Below are 19,219 nucleotides of genomic sequence, written 5' to 3'. Positions count from 1 at the left end.
CTGGGGATATAAGGGGAAAAAAAAAGAAATAATACCTGACTGCAATGAGCTTACATTCCATTGGGGTGATAACGTATTTATAAAATAAATGTAATAGATACAAGGTGATTTTTTTTTGGAAGGGGGAGAAGTTACTAGTAACTGAGAGTAAAATAAAGGCTTCATGTATTTTTTTTTAAATTAGAGTTATTTATAATTTTTTGATTTATAAGTATTTTATCACTCTTCCCTACAATGGAAAAAAAGGAAAAGGAAAACCAAAGCCTTATGACAAAAATGCATAATCAAGCAAATCAAATTCTCACATTGGCTAAATGTGTACATCTCATTTTGCACCTGTAGCCCCTTTCCTCCTGATGTCATGAGGTAGGCAGCACATTGCATCAGTCTTCTTGAGTCATGGTTGGTCATTGGAGAGATTAAAGTTCTTAAATATTACTATAGGCTTCATATAGAAGGTGGCACTTGAGCTGAGTTTTCAAGGAAACTAGAAATTCTCAGAGGCAGAGATTAGGGGAAGTGTGCTCTAGCTCCACAATACAAAGAATGGAATGCTGTGTGCAAGGAACAGTAAAGGACTGATTGACTCATTCATAGAGTATGTGAAGGAAAATAATATATACCAAGGAAAGCCAGGTGTGAAGGGCAGAAACACTGAAGAGTTTTCTGTTTGCTTCTAGAGGTAACAGGGAGTCAGTAGCATTTATTGAGCTCAGGAATGATATGGTCAGTCAGTCCCCAAACATTTATTAAGCATGTTCTATGTTCCAGGCATTTTGCTAAGCACTGAGGATACAAAAAAGGGAAAACTTGTCTCTGCCCTCAAGGAGGTCACAGTCTAATGGGTGAGACAACATACAAACAACTATGTACCATCGGGACAGATACAGAATTAATTGGGGGTAGTCTCAGAGAAAAGGTGTTAAGAAGGACTAGGAAAGGCTTCCTCTGGAAGGTGAGATTTTAGTTGGGACTTGAAGGAAGCCAGGGACGAAAGAGGTCGAAATGAGGAAGGAAAGTGTTCCAAGCATGGGAAATAACCAGAGAAAAATCTGGAGCCAAGAGATGGTGTCTTGTTCTGGGGACAGTCAGGATGTCAGTGTTGCTGGACTAAAGAGTACACATCTCGGAGAAAACTATGAGAAAACTGGAAAGGAAGGAGAGGGCAGGGTCAGGAAGGGCTTTGAATGCCAAAAAGAGTCATTTTGTATTGGATCTGAAGGCAATAGGGAGCCACTGGAGTTTTTTGAGTAGGAGGGGGTGACATGGTCAGATCTGCATTTTAAGAAAGTCACTTTAGTGGCTGAATTGGAGTGAGGAGAGACCTGAAGGAGGCAGATCCCCCAACAGGTGATTGTAATAATTTAGGCATGAGGTGATGAAGGTCTTCACTAGAGAGGAGAGAAGGAGGCATATTCAAAACATGTTAAAGAAGTGAAATTGGGCTTTGGCAGCAGCTTGGATATGGGGGATGAGAGAGAGTAAGGAAGCCTAGGATGACTCCTAGGTTGTAAGTTTGGGTGACTGGGAAGGTGAAGTAGGATTCTGAGTATAATGAGTTCATTTTTGGACATGATGAGTTTAAGATATTTATGAGATATCTCATTTGAAATGTTCAATGAGTAGGTGGAGATGCTATTTTGAAGATTAGGACCAGATAACTAAATCAGATCATCAATAAAAAGATGATAATCGAATCCATGGAAACTGATGCAGTCACTGGGTGAAATAGCATCTAGGGAGAGAAGAAGGCAGCCCAGGACAAAGCCTTGGAGAACACCCACAATTAGGGACCATAATGTGGATGATGATTCAGCAATGGAAACTGGGAAGGAGTGGTCAGACAGCTAAGAGGAGAACCAAGAGACAGCGAGGTCATGAAAACCTAGAGAGAAGTAAGTATCAAGGAGAAAAGAGTTGAGAGGTCAAAGAAGGATGAGTCTTAGGAAAAGACCCTCAGGTTTGGTGATTATGGGACCACCAGTAAATTTAGAGAGAGCCGTTTCGGTTTAATGATGAAGTTGGAAGCAAGATGCAGAGAGATTGAAAATTGAGGAAGAGGACAAAAAGTGGAGGTGCGAATATCAAAACTTTTTCAATTTTTTAATTTGTTTTCAGTTTTCTACAATCACTTCCATATGTTTTAAATTTTCTCCCTCCCCTTCCTCTTCCCTCCCCAAGATGGCATCTAATGTGATGTGGGCTCTACACATACATTCCTTTTAAACACATTTTCACATTACCCTTGTTGCACAGAAGAATTATAATGAATGAGAGAAACCATGAGAAATAAAAACAGAATAAAACAAAAAAATGAAGAGTCTGGCAGAAAACTTTAAGGAATAAGTCTAAGAAAGGGAAGAGAAGCAATAGAGGGATGATTGTAGTGAGGGTTTTTTCTTTTTCCAGGTTGGGGAAAAATTGAATGTGTTTGAAGATAGTAGAAGGGAGCACATAGACAGAAAGAAGTTAAAGATTAGAGATAGTGGGGGGATGATCGTGGGGACATTCAGCTGGAGAAGATGGAAGGGAATGGGATAAATTACATACTGAGTAGTTGGGTCTGGCAAGGAGAAGAGCCACCTCTTCATCAGGGACTGAAATAAAGAAGACCATGGGGGTTGATCTTGAGAGAGAGAGCTATTGTCCCACCCCCTGGAAAATGAAGTTACCACCGTTTTGTATTTGTTATGACCATGACAAAGGGTCTAGCCTAACAAATAGTGGTCCAGCAGGCTCTATGTCCAGTTCCCTGGGGGCATCTTTTTTTTTTTTTTTTGGTATGGTCTCTCTGTTGCCTAAGCTTGCTGTTTTCCTCTTCACAGGTTTGAGAAGATGGTTAGTGGCATGTACATGGGGGAGCTTGTCAGACTGATTATTGTGAAGATGGCAAAGGGGGGCCTCCTGTTTGAAGGGCGGATCACACCTGAGCTGCTCACCAAAGGGAAATTTGAAACCAAGAATGTGTCTGCCATTGAGAAGTAGGTGGCTCCTTCCTTTCTATATCTGATTCTGCCATCCCAGAGCACTCCAGCATTGCTGGCCTTTGCTTCCTGGCCTTTTAACATTTTCTCCAAGAGATAGTCTTGTTTCCAGTCAGTCTGTGGACCTTGGGAAAGGGAGGATCAGCGATTATTCCCAGAATAGAGCAGATGGGTCCTCTCTACTGGTTAGTCTGTTCTCCATTAGTTCACCCTAAAGGTACCTTGGATTGGCCACAGCATCCAAATCACAGTGCCACTGGATGCCTCAGCTTCAAAGCCTTGCCTTTACTAAATCCTAAAAGGATGGGTTGGGCAGGGACAAGAACAGTGCTGACATCAGCCAAGCAAGCGATGAGCCAGAAAGCAGATGGTTTGGGTGATGGAGCAAGGATTAAAAATCCCCAGGACTTCGCTTCTTGAGGATTTCCCTCCCAAATTTCCTTAAGTGACTTTTTCAAAGCTCAGCCCAGAGAGCACTATAATTCTAGCTTTAAGCATTTTGCCTGGCAATCTAGCAGCTGCTTCTGAGTATTAAATAAGAAACCTGGGAATTCACTCTTCTTATGTATTTGCTAGTCAAGTGTCTCTCCCCTTACGGGCAAAACTGAGTGAAGAGTTCAAGAGTCTTAAGAGCCTTGAAAATTAGTTATCAATGAGTCAGAGGGCAGCTGGAGCCTGGGGTCCACAGACTACACTCCCTCCCGAGGGAGCTATAGATGGCTTTCAAGGGGGAGGGAGTTATGAATTTGGTTGTTGTTTTAATAACTATATTTCAGTATAATTGGTTTCCTTTGTAATCCTGTGTATTTTATTTGATGCAATTAAAAACATTTTAAGAAGGGTTCCATAGGCTTTAGTAGACTGCCAAAAAACTGACCTCTATAATACCCACCCCCCACAAAAGAATGAAGAAAACTGATTCTGTAGGACAGCACCAAGAATGATGCGTGACCTGGAATCTTACCACACCAGTCAGTCAAGTTTCTGAAAGGTTGTCAACAGAAAGAGAGTGGATTTATTCTTCTTCTCCCTAAGAGGGCAGCACTAGAATAATGGGGGGTAGTTATAAATTTGGGTATGAGATCAGGAAAAAGTTGCAAACAATGAGAGCTGACCCTGAGTGGAGTGAGCTACCTTGGGTGGTGGTGAGTTTCCCCTCATTGGGGGCCTTTAAGTGGAGGCTGAATAATCACTTGTCATAGGTGAGGTTGAGGCCAGATGAGGGCAGAGGCTGGACCAGGCCTCTGAGGTTCATTCCAACTGAAATTCTGTGAACTAGAGCATCAAGTAGCATTTTTGTGTTTATCACCAACAAACTCTTCTATCAGTACAGGGGACACCAAGTGGACATTGGAATATCCCTGGAATTTGGGGGTGAGTGGTCCGTATTGGAACATCTGCTTTCATCAGTGACTGGAACTTTCACTTTGCATAGGATGAGGGGCTTCGCTTTTCATGTTCTCTCCAGAATGGCTTGCCTATATGTTGACCTGGATGGCCTCTGAAATCCCTGTAAATGAGAAAAATGGGGGTGGGCCAAGATCTGAAGACTGAGGTTAGATAATTCAATTCAACAGCATTTATCATGCACCTGGCACTATGCTAGGAGCTAGAAAAACACCACCAAAGTGGGATGGTCCTTACCCTCAACGATTTTACATTTTATAGGGAGATAAAAGAATGGATGCTGCGAAGTCAGTATGAAATAGCTCTAAATTACCATTGAGATTTATCTGTCTTGGTCCCTGTTCAGGTCTTAAGTTTACTTCCTCTTCCTTCTCTGTAAAGGAAAGGGATTCGATTATGTGACCTTTAATGTCCCTTCTTGCTCTAAATCTCTAATCTGAAAAATCCTAAAATTTTAACATTTTTTCTCATTCTATATCCCTTTGGCAGTCTGGTGAAGCCTATGAACCTTCTCAGAATACCATGTTTAAATGTATAAGATAAGTTATATAAGATTACAAAGGGGATTGATTATATTGAAATAAAAGTGTGATTATTTTCCTGCATCCAAGTTCAGGGACCTTTTGAAATCTATCCATAGATCCCTCCGGGATCCTTGCACCCCAGGAGAAGAACCCTACTATGATTTGTCTGTGAGTAATTACTCATGACTGGCCATGCTACTTCTTTGTTCCAGCAATATGACCCAATTAACATAGGGCTTTCCATCATCTAACGTGGTAGGTCTTCCTCATGGCCCTATCAGAGTCTAAGTCATTACAGTAGTGTCTGACTCTTCATAATCCCATTTGGGGTTTTCTTGGCAGAGATGCGACAGTGATTTGCCATTTCCTTCTCCAGCTCATTTTATAGGTGAGGAAACTGAGGTAAACAGGGTGAAGTGACAGGGTCACACAGCTAGAAAGTGTCTGAGGCCAGATTTGAACTCATGAAGATGAGTCTTACTGACTCCAGGCCTGGAGCTCTATCCACTGTGCCATACAATTGCCCAATTCCATGGTCACTCACCATGTCTGACTCTGGATAACTTGTAATCTCTTGTGTGACCCTGCCCTTCATGCACCCTAATGTGTCTCTCTGACCTTATAGAACTAAGGAAGGCCTCCAAAGAGCCCAAGAAATCCTGACCAACCTTGGCTTGGAGCCATCCCCTGAAGATTGCGTCTCTGTCCAGCATGTGTGTGCCATTGTCTCACATCGATCAGCCAACCTGGTGGCTGCCATGTTGGCTGGCATCTTATCTCGCCTAAAAGAAAACAAGGGTGTGACTCGGCTGAGGACCACCATTGGTGTGGATGGGACACTTTACAAGTTTCATCCACAGTGAGTCTTCTATCTCTGTAACTAACCACTGATATGCCAAGCATTGCTTATAGATTAATTGACTGAGTGATTGATTGGTTGATTAGGCAGGCAGGCAGAACCAGAGGCATAGTGGAGATCTGATGACAGTTTGGTCAGAACCAGCACCAACAGATATGAAATAGCACAATGTACTCAGGTTAGAAAACTAACAGAGAAGTTTTGTCATATAGCCATTGGAAGCTCTAGTTCTACCTCCCCCTCTTTTTGGGGAGGGCAGTCCAGGTTAAGTGACTTACCCAGAGTCATACAACTAGTGAATGTCTGAGGTCAGATTTGAACTCAGATCTTCCTGACTCCAGGACTAGTACTCTATCCGCTGCCTCACCCTCTTTTTTACAGGGTGGGAAGCTGAGGCTCAGCCAGGCAAAGTGATTAGACCAGAGGTTGGAACCAGGATTCTTCAAACCTGGTGTTCTTTTTACCAGCTCTTGTTTCTCTCTTTAGCCCAAGAAGGCAGAAGTAGGAATAGTGGGTGAAATTGGAAAAGGGCCAGATTTAAGCAGATTTAAGGAAAGCCTTCTTAGCTATTCAAACACAGAGTGGAATCCCTTGGGAGGTAGTGAGCTCCCCTTCACCTGGAGGTCTTTAATCCAAGATTAAATGAATTAATCCTATGTAAAGTGATTTTTAATGTGCGTGCTAGCTCTTGCCATCATAATTAATTATTGTTATTATTGAAAACAAAAGGGAAAAACAAACTGAAAGAATTTTTTTTCCAGGAATGGGCTAGACTGGAGGGTGGCAAGGTCCCTTTCAACTCTGAAATTGTGCTTGGGAGCGATTGCAGAATGTGCTGTGGAGAGATGTCCCAGGTCTTTGAGGAAGAATCCATTTTCTTAAGGGACCTTGGATTCAGGCATCTGAGTCACCATCCTAAGGTCCTCCTGGGCCTCACCTCCTTATAACCCTTATGGGCCCCTGTCTGCCTTCCCTTTTGTTTTTCCATGATGATGATGATGATGATGATGATGATGGTGATGGTGGTGATGGTGCACTGGAAGGTTACTAAAGCACTTTACATATATATATATATATGTATGTGGTTAATTCCTTTTGATCCACCAAAGGTCTCACCAGTTATTTCCAGTTTCCAGAAATAGAGGGTAGATAGCATTTGTATGTGGTCTAGACAGTGACTCAAGACAATTCCAAAGGACCCATGATGAAAAGTGATAAACTCTGAGACAGAAGCACGATGTCTGTGGAAGCTGTAGCAATGATAATGATCATAATAAATCGCTAGCCACTTGACATGCATCATCTCACAACAAACCTGTGAGCAAAGAGCTGTGATTTTCTCCACTTTGCAGGTGAGGAAAACACAAGAAATTCAGTGACTTACCCAGAGTCACGCTGTTAGTAAATCACTAAGGCAGAAGATGGGTTCAGGCCTTCCTGACTCCAAGTCCAATGCTCTGTGCACTGTCCCTTTTTCTCCCGCCAAGACTGTCCAGGCTCCATATAAATGCAAGGTAGTGTTATAGAGTAGAGTGACCCAAAAGTCTTGGTGTGGTTTTATTTTTACTACCTTAGAAGCTTCCTAAAATGTAACACACCACCTTTGGGACAACCTGTATAAACACTGAATGCAGATAATTTAGGTTTGAAAAAAATTTCCCCCAACATGGTCCCCTCTTGTTCAGTAGGCTCTGAATATTTCTTAGGGCTGTGAAGCAGAATCTATAAACTGTGATCTTTGAGATGCCTTTTTCTTCTCTTTGCATCATAGCACAGTTGTGGGGTGTTGGCAGTGGGGGGTAGAGAGACGTGTGCCACACTGGTTCCCAGAGTCTGATGACGTTGTCCCCCCTACACCACTAGCTATGCCCGTCGATTCCACAAGACCCTGCGGCGCTTGGTCCCTGACTGTGATGTGCGCTTCATCCTCTCCGAGAGCGGGAGTGGGAAGGGGGCTGCCATGGTGACCGCTGTGGCCTATCGGCTGGCTGAGCAGCACAGGCAGATGGAGGAGATACTGGCCCCTCTCAAGCTCAGCAACGAGCAGCTCTTGCAGGTGAAGAACAGAATGCGGGTAGAGATGGATCTTGGATTACAGAAGAACACCAATGAAACGGCCAAAGTAAAGATGCTGCCGTCCTTCGTCTGTGGCACCCCCGACGGAACCGGTGAGCTCCTCTGGGTGAGGGAGGGGCCATCAGCCCACCTGCCCCTGTTATTTCCCAGGGGACCTGGAGCGCATCTTCTTCATTCTCCTAGAAGGAGAACAGGCATCTCCATTAATTCTGTGAATTCCCTTTAGAGATGTCAGTGGATCATCTCAGGGCCCTTCCTCCCTTCAGGTGTCTGCCTGAGGAAGGTCTAAAAGTCCTCAGTCCATGTGTGCATGCACATGTATATGTGTGCATATGTATGTGTGAGAGAACCATCAGCCTGTGTCCTTGAACCACTCATTCTCCAGTCTGAGCTTTCCTCCAGAAATCTGGGAGCGTGTCTGAGCGAGCAGTAGCCTGGCTGTTAGGGTACCCTTATACCCCTGTTTTCTGATGCCTGGCAGAGAGCGGAGACTTCCTGGCCCTGGACCTTGGTGGCACAAACTTCCGGGTCCTGCTGGTAAAGATCCGCAGTGGAAAGAAGAGAAGTGCTGAAATGCACAACAAGATCTACGCCATCCCTGAGGAAGTGATGCAGGGCACCGGGGAGGAGGTGAGAGAGGGACAGGTCGGGGGCTTTCCTGGGCTAGCCAGAGCACGGCCATTCCCAGGGCTTCAGGTTGCTGGTACTCATGCACAGGGAATAATCGTTTAATCTGTTAGTATTTCATTTAGATTAATATTTATTTAAATGTATTTCACAATATTTGAATCTATTTCTATTCTACTGAAACTTTTAATAATAATTCTATTAAATCTATTTCTTTGGAAAACTGAGTAGCACCCTAGAGTACTGAAAGTGTGAGGGTTTTGCCGTAACAACAACAACAATAAAATAATTATAGCTAGCATTTATATAGTGCCTTAAGAGTGTTTTGCCATAATAACAATAATAATGAAATAATTTTAACTAGCATTTACATAGTGCCTTTAAGAGTGTTTTGCCATAATGATAATAGCAATAAAGATAAAATAATAGCTAGAATTTAAATGGTACTTTAAGATACACATGCTATCTCATTTGATCCTCACATCAATCCTGGGAGGGAGCTACCATTATTCTCCCTGTTTTACAGATAAGGAAACTGAGGCAGACAGAGATTAAGTGACTTGCCCAGGTCACACTACTAGTAAGTGTCTGAGACTGGATTTGAACTTGGATCTTCCTGATTCCAAGTCTAGTTCTCAGAAAGACATATCCTGGAGGAAGATCATAAGGTCATAGATTTAGATCTAGAAAGGACCATGGAGGTTATTGAATCCAGGTGCCTCGCTTTACAGATGAGGAAACTGAGACTCAAAGGCCAGGTAACTCGTATGAGGTAGGATTGGAATCCTGGTCTTGGGCTCGGTAGCCTGGGTTGGTCTGTGCAGGCTCTCACTGGAGGAGTCACATGTGGTTCTCCATCTTTCTTCTCCAGCTCTTTGACCACATTGTTTCCTGTATCTCTGACTTCCTCGACTACATGGGGATCAAGGGTGCCAGGCTGCCCCTAGGCTTCACCTTTTCCTTCCCTTGCCGACAGACCAGCTTGGATGGGGTGAGTTGTGCCACGTCTCAGGTCTGTACTTTGACTCCCAGGTCGTGGGGGATAGAAATCTGGCTCCTCCCATTTCCAGATGCTCTGTGGGAGGCTCATTGGACCAGCTGGCACCATGGTCCACTGGGCTACAAAAAGCCTCAATATCTCCCTTGCTGATCTTTGATGAGCATGAATGGGGAAATACCATGAAAGCTGTGGGATTTTTAAGTATTTGAATCACTGGTTATTGTTTTTAATCCTTGTCCATTTTATAAATCACTTTTTCTGTGTTGTGGGGGGCCTGCCAGTAAAAAATGAACCTTTTCTTTCCTTAGGGCATCTTGCTCACATGGACTAAGGGATTTAATGCATCCAACTGTGAAGGACAAGATGTGCCCACCTTGCTGAGAGAAGCTATTAAAAGGAGAGAGGTAACAGCTTTAATTGAGTTTAGCCCCACCTGGTTACTGCTGTGACACCTGGGTGCTCAGGAGTTCCCACGGGCTGGACCTGAGCTGGGGGAATGTGGTCCAGAGATAGGCACCTCCTCTGCACCCTAATGTTGGAGAGGCTCAGCTCTTAGCATTGGCCCTGGAGCATAGTAGGTCCCTCTAGGGCTAAGAGATGCTCAGGGACTTTGACCATGTTCACATGACCAGGATGAGGTAGACACGTCTTCCTGAATCTCAGGCTAGCTCTAACCACTTTGTCACGCTGCCCCTCGTGGCTTTTGGTTAAATCTCTCAAAGATTCAGTCTCTGTTTACCAATCTTTCAGTAGTGAAGAATCATAAAATAGCAGGGATGGGAGAGACCTTTAGGGTACTGGAGCTGGCCAGGACCTTAGAACATAAAGTGTTGAAAATAGAAAGAAACTGAGAATTAGGGAACCTAGAATATATTAGATTCTAATAATATTTGAACCTAGATCTAAGAGGAATCTTAGAACATTGAATGTCACCAAGTTCTTAAAGGAGTCTGTGGACCTTTCAGGAGGAGGTCCATGAACCTGGATGGGGAAAAAATGACAACTTTATTTTCACTTATCTCTAAAGTCACATTCATTTTTTAAAATGTTGAGTTCCAAATTCTCTCCCTCCCTACAGCCCCTCCCCCACTCATTGAGAAGCAGTTTGATGTCCATAATAATACATTTAGCATTTCTTTCTTTCTAAAAAAAGTCTTTATTTTTAAAATTTATTTTTTTTAAACGTTGAATTCCAAATTGTCTTCCTCCCTCATTGAGAAGGCAAGCAATATAATATCAGACATTTAGCATTTCTTTTTTTACAATATTGAGTTCTAAATTTTCTCCTTCCCTTCAGCCACTCCCCAGTCATCTCCTCCTCCCTCCACGAAGAAGGAAAGCAGCATATCCATGTGAAGTCATGCAAAGCCTATTTCTGTTAGCCATGTTAATATTTCTTTCAAACAAGAAACAACATTATTTCTGAGTAGAGGTCCCTGGCTTTCACCAGTTTGCCCATGGAGGTTGGGACACACACTCCTGCTGGAGCTCAACTTACTCATTTTATAGGTAGGGAAACTGAGGCGCAGGGACCCAGCATCAGAGACGAGATTTGAACCTGTAGTTTCTGAATCTCAGGTTGACGTTCTTTCCTGAACTGGCCCGCAATAGTCACATCCAAAGGAGGTGTGACTAGTGTGGTTAGGGGACTGGAGAACACAGCAGATGAGGTCAGTGAAGAGAATGTGAGATATTTAGCATAGAGAAGTTTACGGTGGGAGTAAACATAGAGGCAGGATTCTAACTCAGATCTTCTTAGTGCCTTGGATTCATGACCCACACTGCCTTTCTGCTTCCCTTTCTGAACTGTGATCCCCGGAACCAAACACAGTTCTCCAGATGGAGTAAAACCAAAAGGTCTATGAACGTTTTACAGGTTCCTATTAAAACACAAAAATCAAAACCTTGAGGCCTGTGCTCTATGTAATCTTATCCCACACCCTACTCTCTCCAAAGGAATTTGATCTGGATGTTGTTGCCTTGGTCAATGACACGGTGGGTACCATGATGACCTGTGCCTATGAAGAGCCGACTTGCGAAATTGGACTCATTGTAGGTGAGTCTCAGATGAACTCTGGTTCCCTAGTGTCTAGCTGCCCCTGTAAGTCCTGGGGATTAGCCCAGTAATTATTTTTTTTAATAATTAAATTTTATTTTTCATTTTTAACACAGTTTATAACAGATAAGACAATTCAAACTATTGGTCAGGTGATACATCTTTTTAAAGCATTTACAATATGGACCACAAAAGAATTTTTTTTTAAAACATTAACCAGCTAAGACACAAATAATATTTATGTTGCTAACTTCACAAGCTCTTGACCTAATTGTCTCCACAGTATTACTAAGAATTAAAGGACCCTAACTTGTTGTTGGTCTAAAGTCCTATGCCTAAAAGCTTAATTTTAGACAGCCTCAGATGTTCCTCTACCCATAATCTATAATTTAATAGATCTGGTATTAAGTTCACAAACCTTTTGACTATAGGAAATTGCCACCAAGAGTAGGGACATTGCAGGGATACCATATCTCCCCAACTTCGTGTCAATTCCAGGCAGGATTAGATTGTCCACTTGCATTCAGTCAGGCTTAAAGTCTGCCAGGTGTCAGTGGGGAAATTTGAGTCAGGAGAATCCTACCTCAGCCCAGGCTGAATAGCCGCTCTCCCACCCTTCTAATGAGATCACCTTTTGCAGTTCATACCAGCATCTCACCAGCTTACTGGCATCATGGATTGGAGGCTCAGACTGCCTTTCTTGCCATTCATACCTGGAGTTAAACTCAGAAAAACAGTCACTTAATAGTCCCATAGCATCTAAAAATTAGCCCAGTAGTTATTGCCAGTCTGGCTTATAGGCTGTGGACGTGTGTGGGGAGTCCTCATTCTGGTATCCTTGGAGGTGTGCCCATAACGCTTCACTTACCCCAAATATCATAACAGCCCTTCAGTTATTCGTAGGGTAGGATTTCTTTGTGTTTTCTCCTGGTGTTTTCAAAGACACGTGCCCTTGAAGAGATAGTTTATTAAACAATTAGCTTCTGGTTGACCTAGAATCCCAGAGTCTGAGAATTGAAAGGGTCCTCGATGGCCACTCAGTCCAACCCATACACCAAAGGAATCCTTACTGTGGTGCTCCCAGTAAGGGGTCCTCTTCAGCCTCTGTGTGAAGGTCTCCAAGGCAAGGGGCAGCGCCTTTCTTGCCATACTATTCTACTTTTTGGACAGCTTTCACAGATAGGAAATTTTTCTTGGACTTCAAAGTCTACATTGGCGAGTAAATCTAACCCATCTCCTCCAAGAGTCACATGCCAGTTCTTTCACTGAGTCCTTATTTGATCACACTTTTGTGGGGGATTGATTTATGGGATTGCTAGGACATAGGGTACATTAGTTCTGGTGGCTGAAGTATATACGGAGGGCTAGACCAGAGAAATCCTGTGATGGAGGACAGTGGAAAAGGGATAGGGAATAAGCATTTATAGGACCCCTACTGTATGCAAGGCACTGTACTTTTTATAAATATTAGCACATCTCATCCTCACAACAAGATATTTTTAGTTGAGCAAACTGAGGTAAGTAGAGATTAAGTGACTTGGTCAGGGTCTCACAGCCAGTAAGTGTCTGAAGGCAGATTTGAACTCAGGACTTCCTGACTCCAGGCCAACTTTGGCAACCAAAGGCCAGCAGAAGATCATTAAGTATGTGAGACCTGGGGAAAACAAGGTGTAGGAGCTACTAGACACTCACGAGACTTCATCCTTTAGCCAAAGGACACTGCTTCTGCCCCCTGGCCTTTTTGTTCTAACATTCTCTGCTCCATGTGGTTTATAAAGTCTCTTTCTAAAGATATGAATTTTAAAGCCACTGTAGAGCTTATCTGGAGAATTTGGGCTGAGTTTGAATTAAAGAGTCAATTGAACATGTATTAAGTACTCACTGTGTGTGGTTCCTTGGTCAGCTGGGAGAGGCAAGAAAAGACCCCAAGATCCTTGGGCAGACCTCATGTGGTGATTTTATGGGAAGGCATGGATGAATTTCTCCAGAAGAGGAGGCATGGAAAGGTTGCCATTTTGAGCTTTCGCAGGGAATTTCCATGTCAGTAAGATCATGGATACATTGGAGTACATTTATATCGAAGTTATTGATCTTGAGTTGAAGGGGACCTCAGAGGTCATGTAGTGCAACACCTTTCTTTTACAGATGAGGAAACTGAGGCCCAGAGAGATAATGTGTGAATTGCAAACACCAGGTAGTAAGGTCAGAGGCAGGATTAGAACCCAGGTCCTCCAGTGTACCATGTGGTCTGCTATTTAAGGGATATCAGCTAGTTCAATGTAATTCAACATTTATTAAGCGGCCTTCTTTCTGAATAGCAGAATATAAACTTCTGGAGATCAAGGCCTAGTTTTATTTTATCTTTGGAAACCTGGCACGTAGCATACAGCTTTGCCTATAATAACTTTGGGTACAAGGCCCTTTGCTTGGTGCTAAGAGCATCCATAAAGGGCCTAGTGGCTAATAGGTGCTTAAAAAATGCTTACTGAAGATAATTAAACATTTTTCAAATATCTTCTGTATACAAGGCCCTTTCCTGGTGCTGAGAGTATGAACATAGGGCCTTGTGGATAATAGATGCTTGTAAAAGATAATTAAATATTTACTAAATGCCTTCTGTGTACAAGGCCCTTTGCTTGGTGCTGGGAGTATGGATATAGGTAGGGCCTTGCATATATATGTTAATATATATTATTACATTACGTAATATATATCAATAAATACTCAGTGAAGATAATCCAGCATTTATTTACTGCCTCCTATGTACAAAGCCCAATGTTTGGTGCCTGGTACACAGACATAGGACCTGGCATATAATAGGTGCTTAATAAATGCTAGTTGAAAATAATCAAAGGTTTATTAAGTGCCTCCTTGGTGAAAGGCTTTATGTCAGGTGCTTGGGCGAATGAGTCAGTGTTATAAGCAGAAGACAGACATCTATGAAGACAGTATTTATTATGGTGGGTGTCAAGATTGCCTTACCATGCCTCATCCTCTCCAGCCTCACTTTGCTCATCCATTAGAGGGCAGAGTTGGCCCAGATGACCTCTGGGCTTCTTTGCATCTCCACAACACTGCTTTCAAGAACTGGTTGACCAAGAACCCACCCTGGTGTTCATCCTCAGGACAACGTTGCTTGCTGTTTATTTCCCAGGGGATAAGGGAAGGAAGGGAGCAAGACCAATTTTTCCATGATTCTTTTTTTTTTAAATTTAATTTAATTTTTTATTTAACTTTTAACATTTATTTTCACAAAATTTTGGGTTACAAATTTTCTCCCCTTTTCTCCCCTCCCCCCCCAAACCCAAGCATTCTAGTTGCCCCTGTGACCAATCTGTTCTCTCCTCTATCCTCCCTCCCTGCCCTTGTCTCCGTCTTCTCTTTTGTCCTGTAGGGCCAGATAGCTTTCTTAACCCCTTAACCTGTATTTCTTATTTCCCAGTGGTAAGAACATTACAGTTGATCCTAACACTTTGAGTTCCAACTTCTTTAGCTCCCACCCTCTCCACCCCTTCCCCTTGGAAGACAAGCAATTCAATATAGGCCATATCTGTTTAGTTTTGCAAATGATTTCCATACTAGTTGTGTTGTATGGGACTAACTATATTTCCCTCCATCCTATCCTGTCCCCCATTACTTCTATTCTCTTAAGATCCTTTCCCTCCCCATGAGTGCCGACCTCGGATTGCATTCTCCTCCCCATGCCCTCCCCTCCATCCTCCCCTCCACCCTGCTTGTGCCCCTGTCCCCCACTCTCCTGTATTATGAGATAGGTTTTCCTATCAAAATGAGTGTGCATTTTATCCTTTCCTTTCGTGGAATGTGATGAGAGTAGACCTCATGTTTTTCTCTTGCCTCCCCTCTTTATCCCTCCACTAGTAAGTCTTTTGCTTGCCTCTTTTATGAGAGATAATTTGCCCCATTCAACTTCTCCCTTTCTCCTCCCAATATTTCTCTCTCACTGCTTGATTTCATTTTTTTTTTTTAAGATATGATCCCATCCTCTTCAAATCACTCTGTGCACTCTGCCTCTATGTATGTGTGCGTGTGTGCATGTGTGTGTATGTACTCCCACCCAGTACCCAGATACTGAAATGTTTCAAGAGTTACAAATATTGTCTTTCCATGTAGGAATGTAAACAGTTCAACTTTAGTAAGTCCCTTATGACTTCTCTTTGCTGTTCACCTTTTCATGGTTCTCTTCATTCTTGTGTTAGAAAGTCAAATTTTCTTTCCAGCTCTGGTCTTTTCATCAAGAAAATTTGAAAATCCTCTATTTCACTGAAAGACCATTTTTTCTCCTGAAGTATTATACTCAGTTTTGCTGGGTAGGTGATTCTTGGTTTTAGTCCTAGTTCCTTTGACTTCTGGAATATCCTATTCCATTCCCTTCGATACCTTAATGTAGAGGGTGCTAGATCTTGTGTTATCCTGATTGTATTTCCACAATACTTGAATTGTTTCTTTCTAGCTGCTTGCAATATTTTCTCTTTCACCTGGGAATTCTGGAATTTGGCCACAATGCTCCTAGGAGTTTCTCTTTTTGGATCTCTTTCATGTGGTGTTCTTCGGATTCCTTGAATATTTATTTTGCCTTCTGGTTCTAGAATCTCAGGGCAGTTTTCCTTGATAATTTCATGGAAGATGATGTCTAGGCTCTTCTTCTGATCATGGTTTTCAGGTAGTCCCAGAATTTTTACATTGTCTCTCCTGATTCTATTTTCCAGGTCAGTTGTTTTTCCAATAAGATATTTCACATTATCTTCCATTTTTCGAATCTTCTTGCTATGTTCTGTGATATCTGTCTTTCTCATAAAGTCCTTAGCGTCCATCTGTGCCATTCCAGTTTTGAAAGATCTATTTTCTTCAGTGAGCTTTTGAATCTCCTTTTCCATTTGGCTAATTCTGCTTTTGAAAGCATTCTTCTCCTCATTGGCTTTTTGAACCTCTTTTGCCAATTGAGTTAGGCTAGTTTTCAAGGTGTTAATTTCTTCAACATTTTTTTGGTTCTCCTTTAGCAGGGAGCTGATCTGCTTTTCATGCTTCTCTTTCATCCCTCTCATTTCTCTTCCCAGTTTTTCCTCCACCTCTCTAACTTGATTTTCAAAATTCTTTTTGAGCTCTTCCATGGCCTGAGCCCATTGGGTGGGCTGGGGCACAGAATCCTTGATTTCTGTGTCTTTGCCTGATGGTAAGCATTGTTCTTCCTCGTCAGAAAGGAAGGGAGGAAGTGTCTTTTCTCCGAGAAAGTACCCTTCAATAGTTTTATTTCTTTTCCCTTTTCTGGGCATTCTCCCCAGCCAGTGGCTTGACCTCTGAATATTCTCCTCACACCCACCTCACCTCCTGATCCTCCCAGCCAGCGTTTGGGGACTGAGATTCAAATGCTGCTTCCCGCCTTAGGGCTTTTGGCGGGGGCAGGGCTGCTATTCAGTGTGAGAATTAAGTTCAGATGGTCAGGTTGGGGCAGGGCCGCCTCTCAGGCACCGTTCCCTCAGGGGTTTATGCACAGACCTTCCACAATGGATCCAGGCTCCCGCCCGCTTGGGGAGCCCCTGTCTGCAGCCGCCTCTCAGCTTCTATCTCCCGGGGGGGCCCGAGCCATGGGGACATCCCACTCCCCTCTCGACCCGCCAAAGAGACTCTCTCACCGACCCTCGTCACCTGTGGGTGGGGGGGCTTGTGCCGCTGCTGGAGATCCCGTCTCCGTAGCCCGCTCGGATCTTTTCCTCATGGTGTCGCGGCCGCTGCAGGGCTGCACTCAGCTCCCAGTCCCAGCACCCAGTCCACAGCGCGAAGGACCCCCCGCGAGAGGTTTGCAGGTCTCTCCGGAACAGAAATCTCCCTCGCTCCAATATTCTGTGGCCTCTGGGTGCAGAATTCGCCGTGAGTTACTCCCCTCTAGCCGTTCTGTGGGTTGTGGGTTTGGAGCTATGTGTATGTGCGTCTTTCTACTCCGCCATCTTGGCTCCGCCTCCTTTCCATGATTCTAAAGTGATTGTTCGGCTTGAGTCATAAATGCTCAGAAGAAGGCTGGGGTCTCTCCCAACCCCCATAGTCCAGGCCTTAGAGAGACATTTCCAGGGCCCACCTGCTGCTTGCCCACCTGTTCAAAGAGCCAGTACTAGGATTTTTTTTTTCAATTCCTGTAGAAAAAGCTCCATAAAACCAACTTTCCTTTGGGACTCTTTTTTTCCCTTCTTTCTCAGAACTCTTTCCCACATGTCTGGGTCTGGGTCTGAACATGCTGAGGTAGGGTGACAAGACAGATTTGGGGCCCAGTGTGGTTTGCCTTCCTGCCTAAAAAACACACCCTGGAAGGGCAGTTGGTCAGAGGCTTCCCTGGAAGTGAGTTACAGGCTTAGGGGAACTCTTGACAACAAACATCAGATCCAGAAACCCTGAGTCACCTTCTTGCAGACTAGGGACTCCAGGGCCAGCTTCCCTATGGAACAGGGAGAAGGGACCTGGAGGTTCTCATATCACAGATGAGGAAAAAGGCAGGCAAATGAAGAGCCTGCTCAGGGTCACACAGCTAGTAAGTGTCTGAGGCAAGATTTAAACCCACCATAATTCAGTATGGGAGCATCTGGGTTTTCTGTTCCAAAAGAATCTCCCCCAGGACATGTCTTAACAGACAGGTGACCCTCGGTTGTGTCCTGCCAGAGTCACCCAGGTAATAAGTTGTGCAAGCTGGATTGGAACCCTAGTGCTTTGACTTCTAACTTTATTCTTTCTGTAACACAAGGCTGTCAAGTCACAAAGCCATCACCTCCATAAAGAGGTGTATCCAAGTATCCAAAGAATCCTGAGCACAGAAAGTACTAGATTTGGGGTCAGAGAAACTGGTTCCAATTCCTGCTTCTTCTTACTCCTGTGTGACCTTGGGCATATCATGTTTCTCTTCTGTAAGATGGCGGGTGGGGCAAACTAGGTATTTTAGAAACTAGCCCTTAGTCCGCAGTTGTATGAAAGCATTGATTCTTACCATGTTTTTCCTTTCTTTGTCCAATTCAGGGACAGGAAGCAATGCCTGCTACATGGAAGAGATGAAGAATATTGAAATGGTGGAGGGAAATGAGGGACGGATGTGCATCAACATGGAGTGGGGTGCTTTTGGGGACAACGGATGCCTGGAAGACATTAGGACAGAATTTGACAGAATTGTGGATGATTATTCTCTCAATCCTAACAAACAAAGGTATTTGTCTAGGGTTCAGTGAGATGCAGCATGTGGTTGAGAGAGAAATTGTCCCATAAAGGGAGGGAGGAAGGAAGGAAGGAAAGAAGAAAGGAAGGAAGCAAAGGAAGGAAGGAAGCATGTTTCAGAGCCTACTGTGTGCCAAGCACTGTGCTAAATGTTGGGAACACAAATAGAAAAGGCTGCCCTCAAGAAAATCACACTCCAATTGGGGGAGACCACATGTAAGAAAGTTCGTAAGGGTTCAACCCTAGGGAAGGTGGCAAAGCTCCAGGGTTCTTAGTTTGGGACATCAAGAGAGTGCAGGTTTACAATGTGGGAGGTCTTCAGAGAAACCCTAAAGACTGGAGGAAGCCCTTGAGGAAGGCCTGGTGGTCCTCCACCTTACTACAAGGAATAGAATGGTGACTCCTTCTCATCCAAGAGGTGTGAGCATTTAGCCAATGACCTAGCCAAGGACACAAGTCAGAGAAAGCATTTGAACC

The 19,219-nt window shown here is 43.6% G+C and overlaps 1 protein-coding gene across 2 annotated transcripts in view; it reads left to right on the top strand.

Moving 5' to 3' along the window:
- Window positions 1–19,219, top strand: part of HK1 (hexokinase 1) — a 131,098-nt gene that overhangs the window by 105,658 nt on the left and 6,221 nt on the right. For both annotated transcript variants that reach the window (XM_072628756.1, XM_072628757.1), the window contains 8 exons: window positions 2,826–2,981; window positions 5,541–5,774; window positions 7,638–7,942; window positions 8,332–8,480; window positions 9,349–9,468; window positions 9,786–9,881; window positions 11,434–11,533; window positions 18,551–18,734. In XM_072628756.1, coding sequence (XP_072484857.1) covers window positions 2,826–2,981; window positions 5,541–5,774; window positions 7,638–7,942; window positions 8,332–8,480; window positions 9,349–9,468; window positions 9,786–9,881; window positions 11,434–11,533; window positions 18,551–18,734 — 1,344 coding nt within the window. The remainder of the gene's footprint in view (window positions 1–2,825; window positions 2,982–5,540; window positions 5,775–7,637; window positions 7,943–8,331; window positions 8,481–9,348; window positions 9,469–9,785; window positions 9,882–11,433; window positions 11,534–18,550; window positions 18,735–19,219) is intronic.

Source organism: Notamacropus eugenii, chromosome 1 (genome assembly GCF_028372415.1).
Source record: "Notamacropus eugenii isolate mMacEug1 chromosome 1, mMacEug1.pri_v2, whole genome shotgun sequence".
Lineage (NCBI taxonomy): Eukaryota > Metazoa > Chordata > Mammalia > Diprotodontia > Macropodidae > Notamacropus > Notamacropus eugenii.
This window is presented reverse-complemented; position numbering and strand designations above follow the sequence as displayed.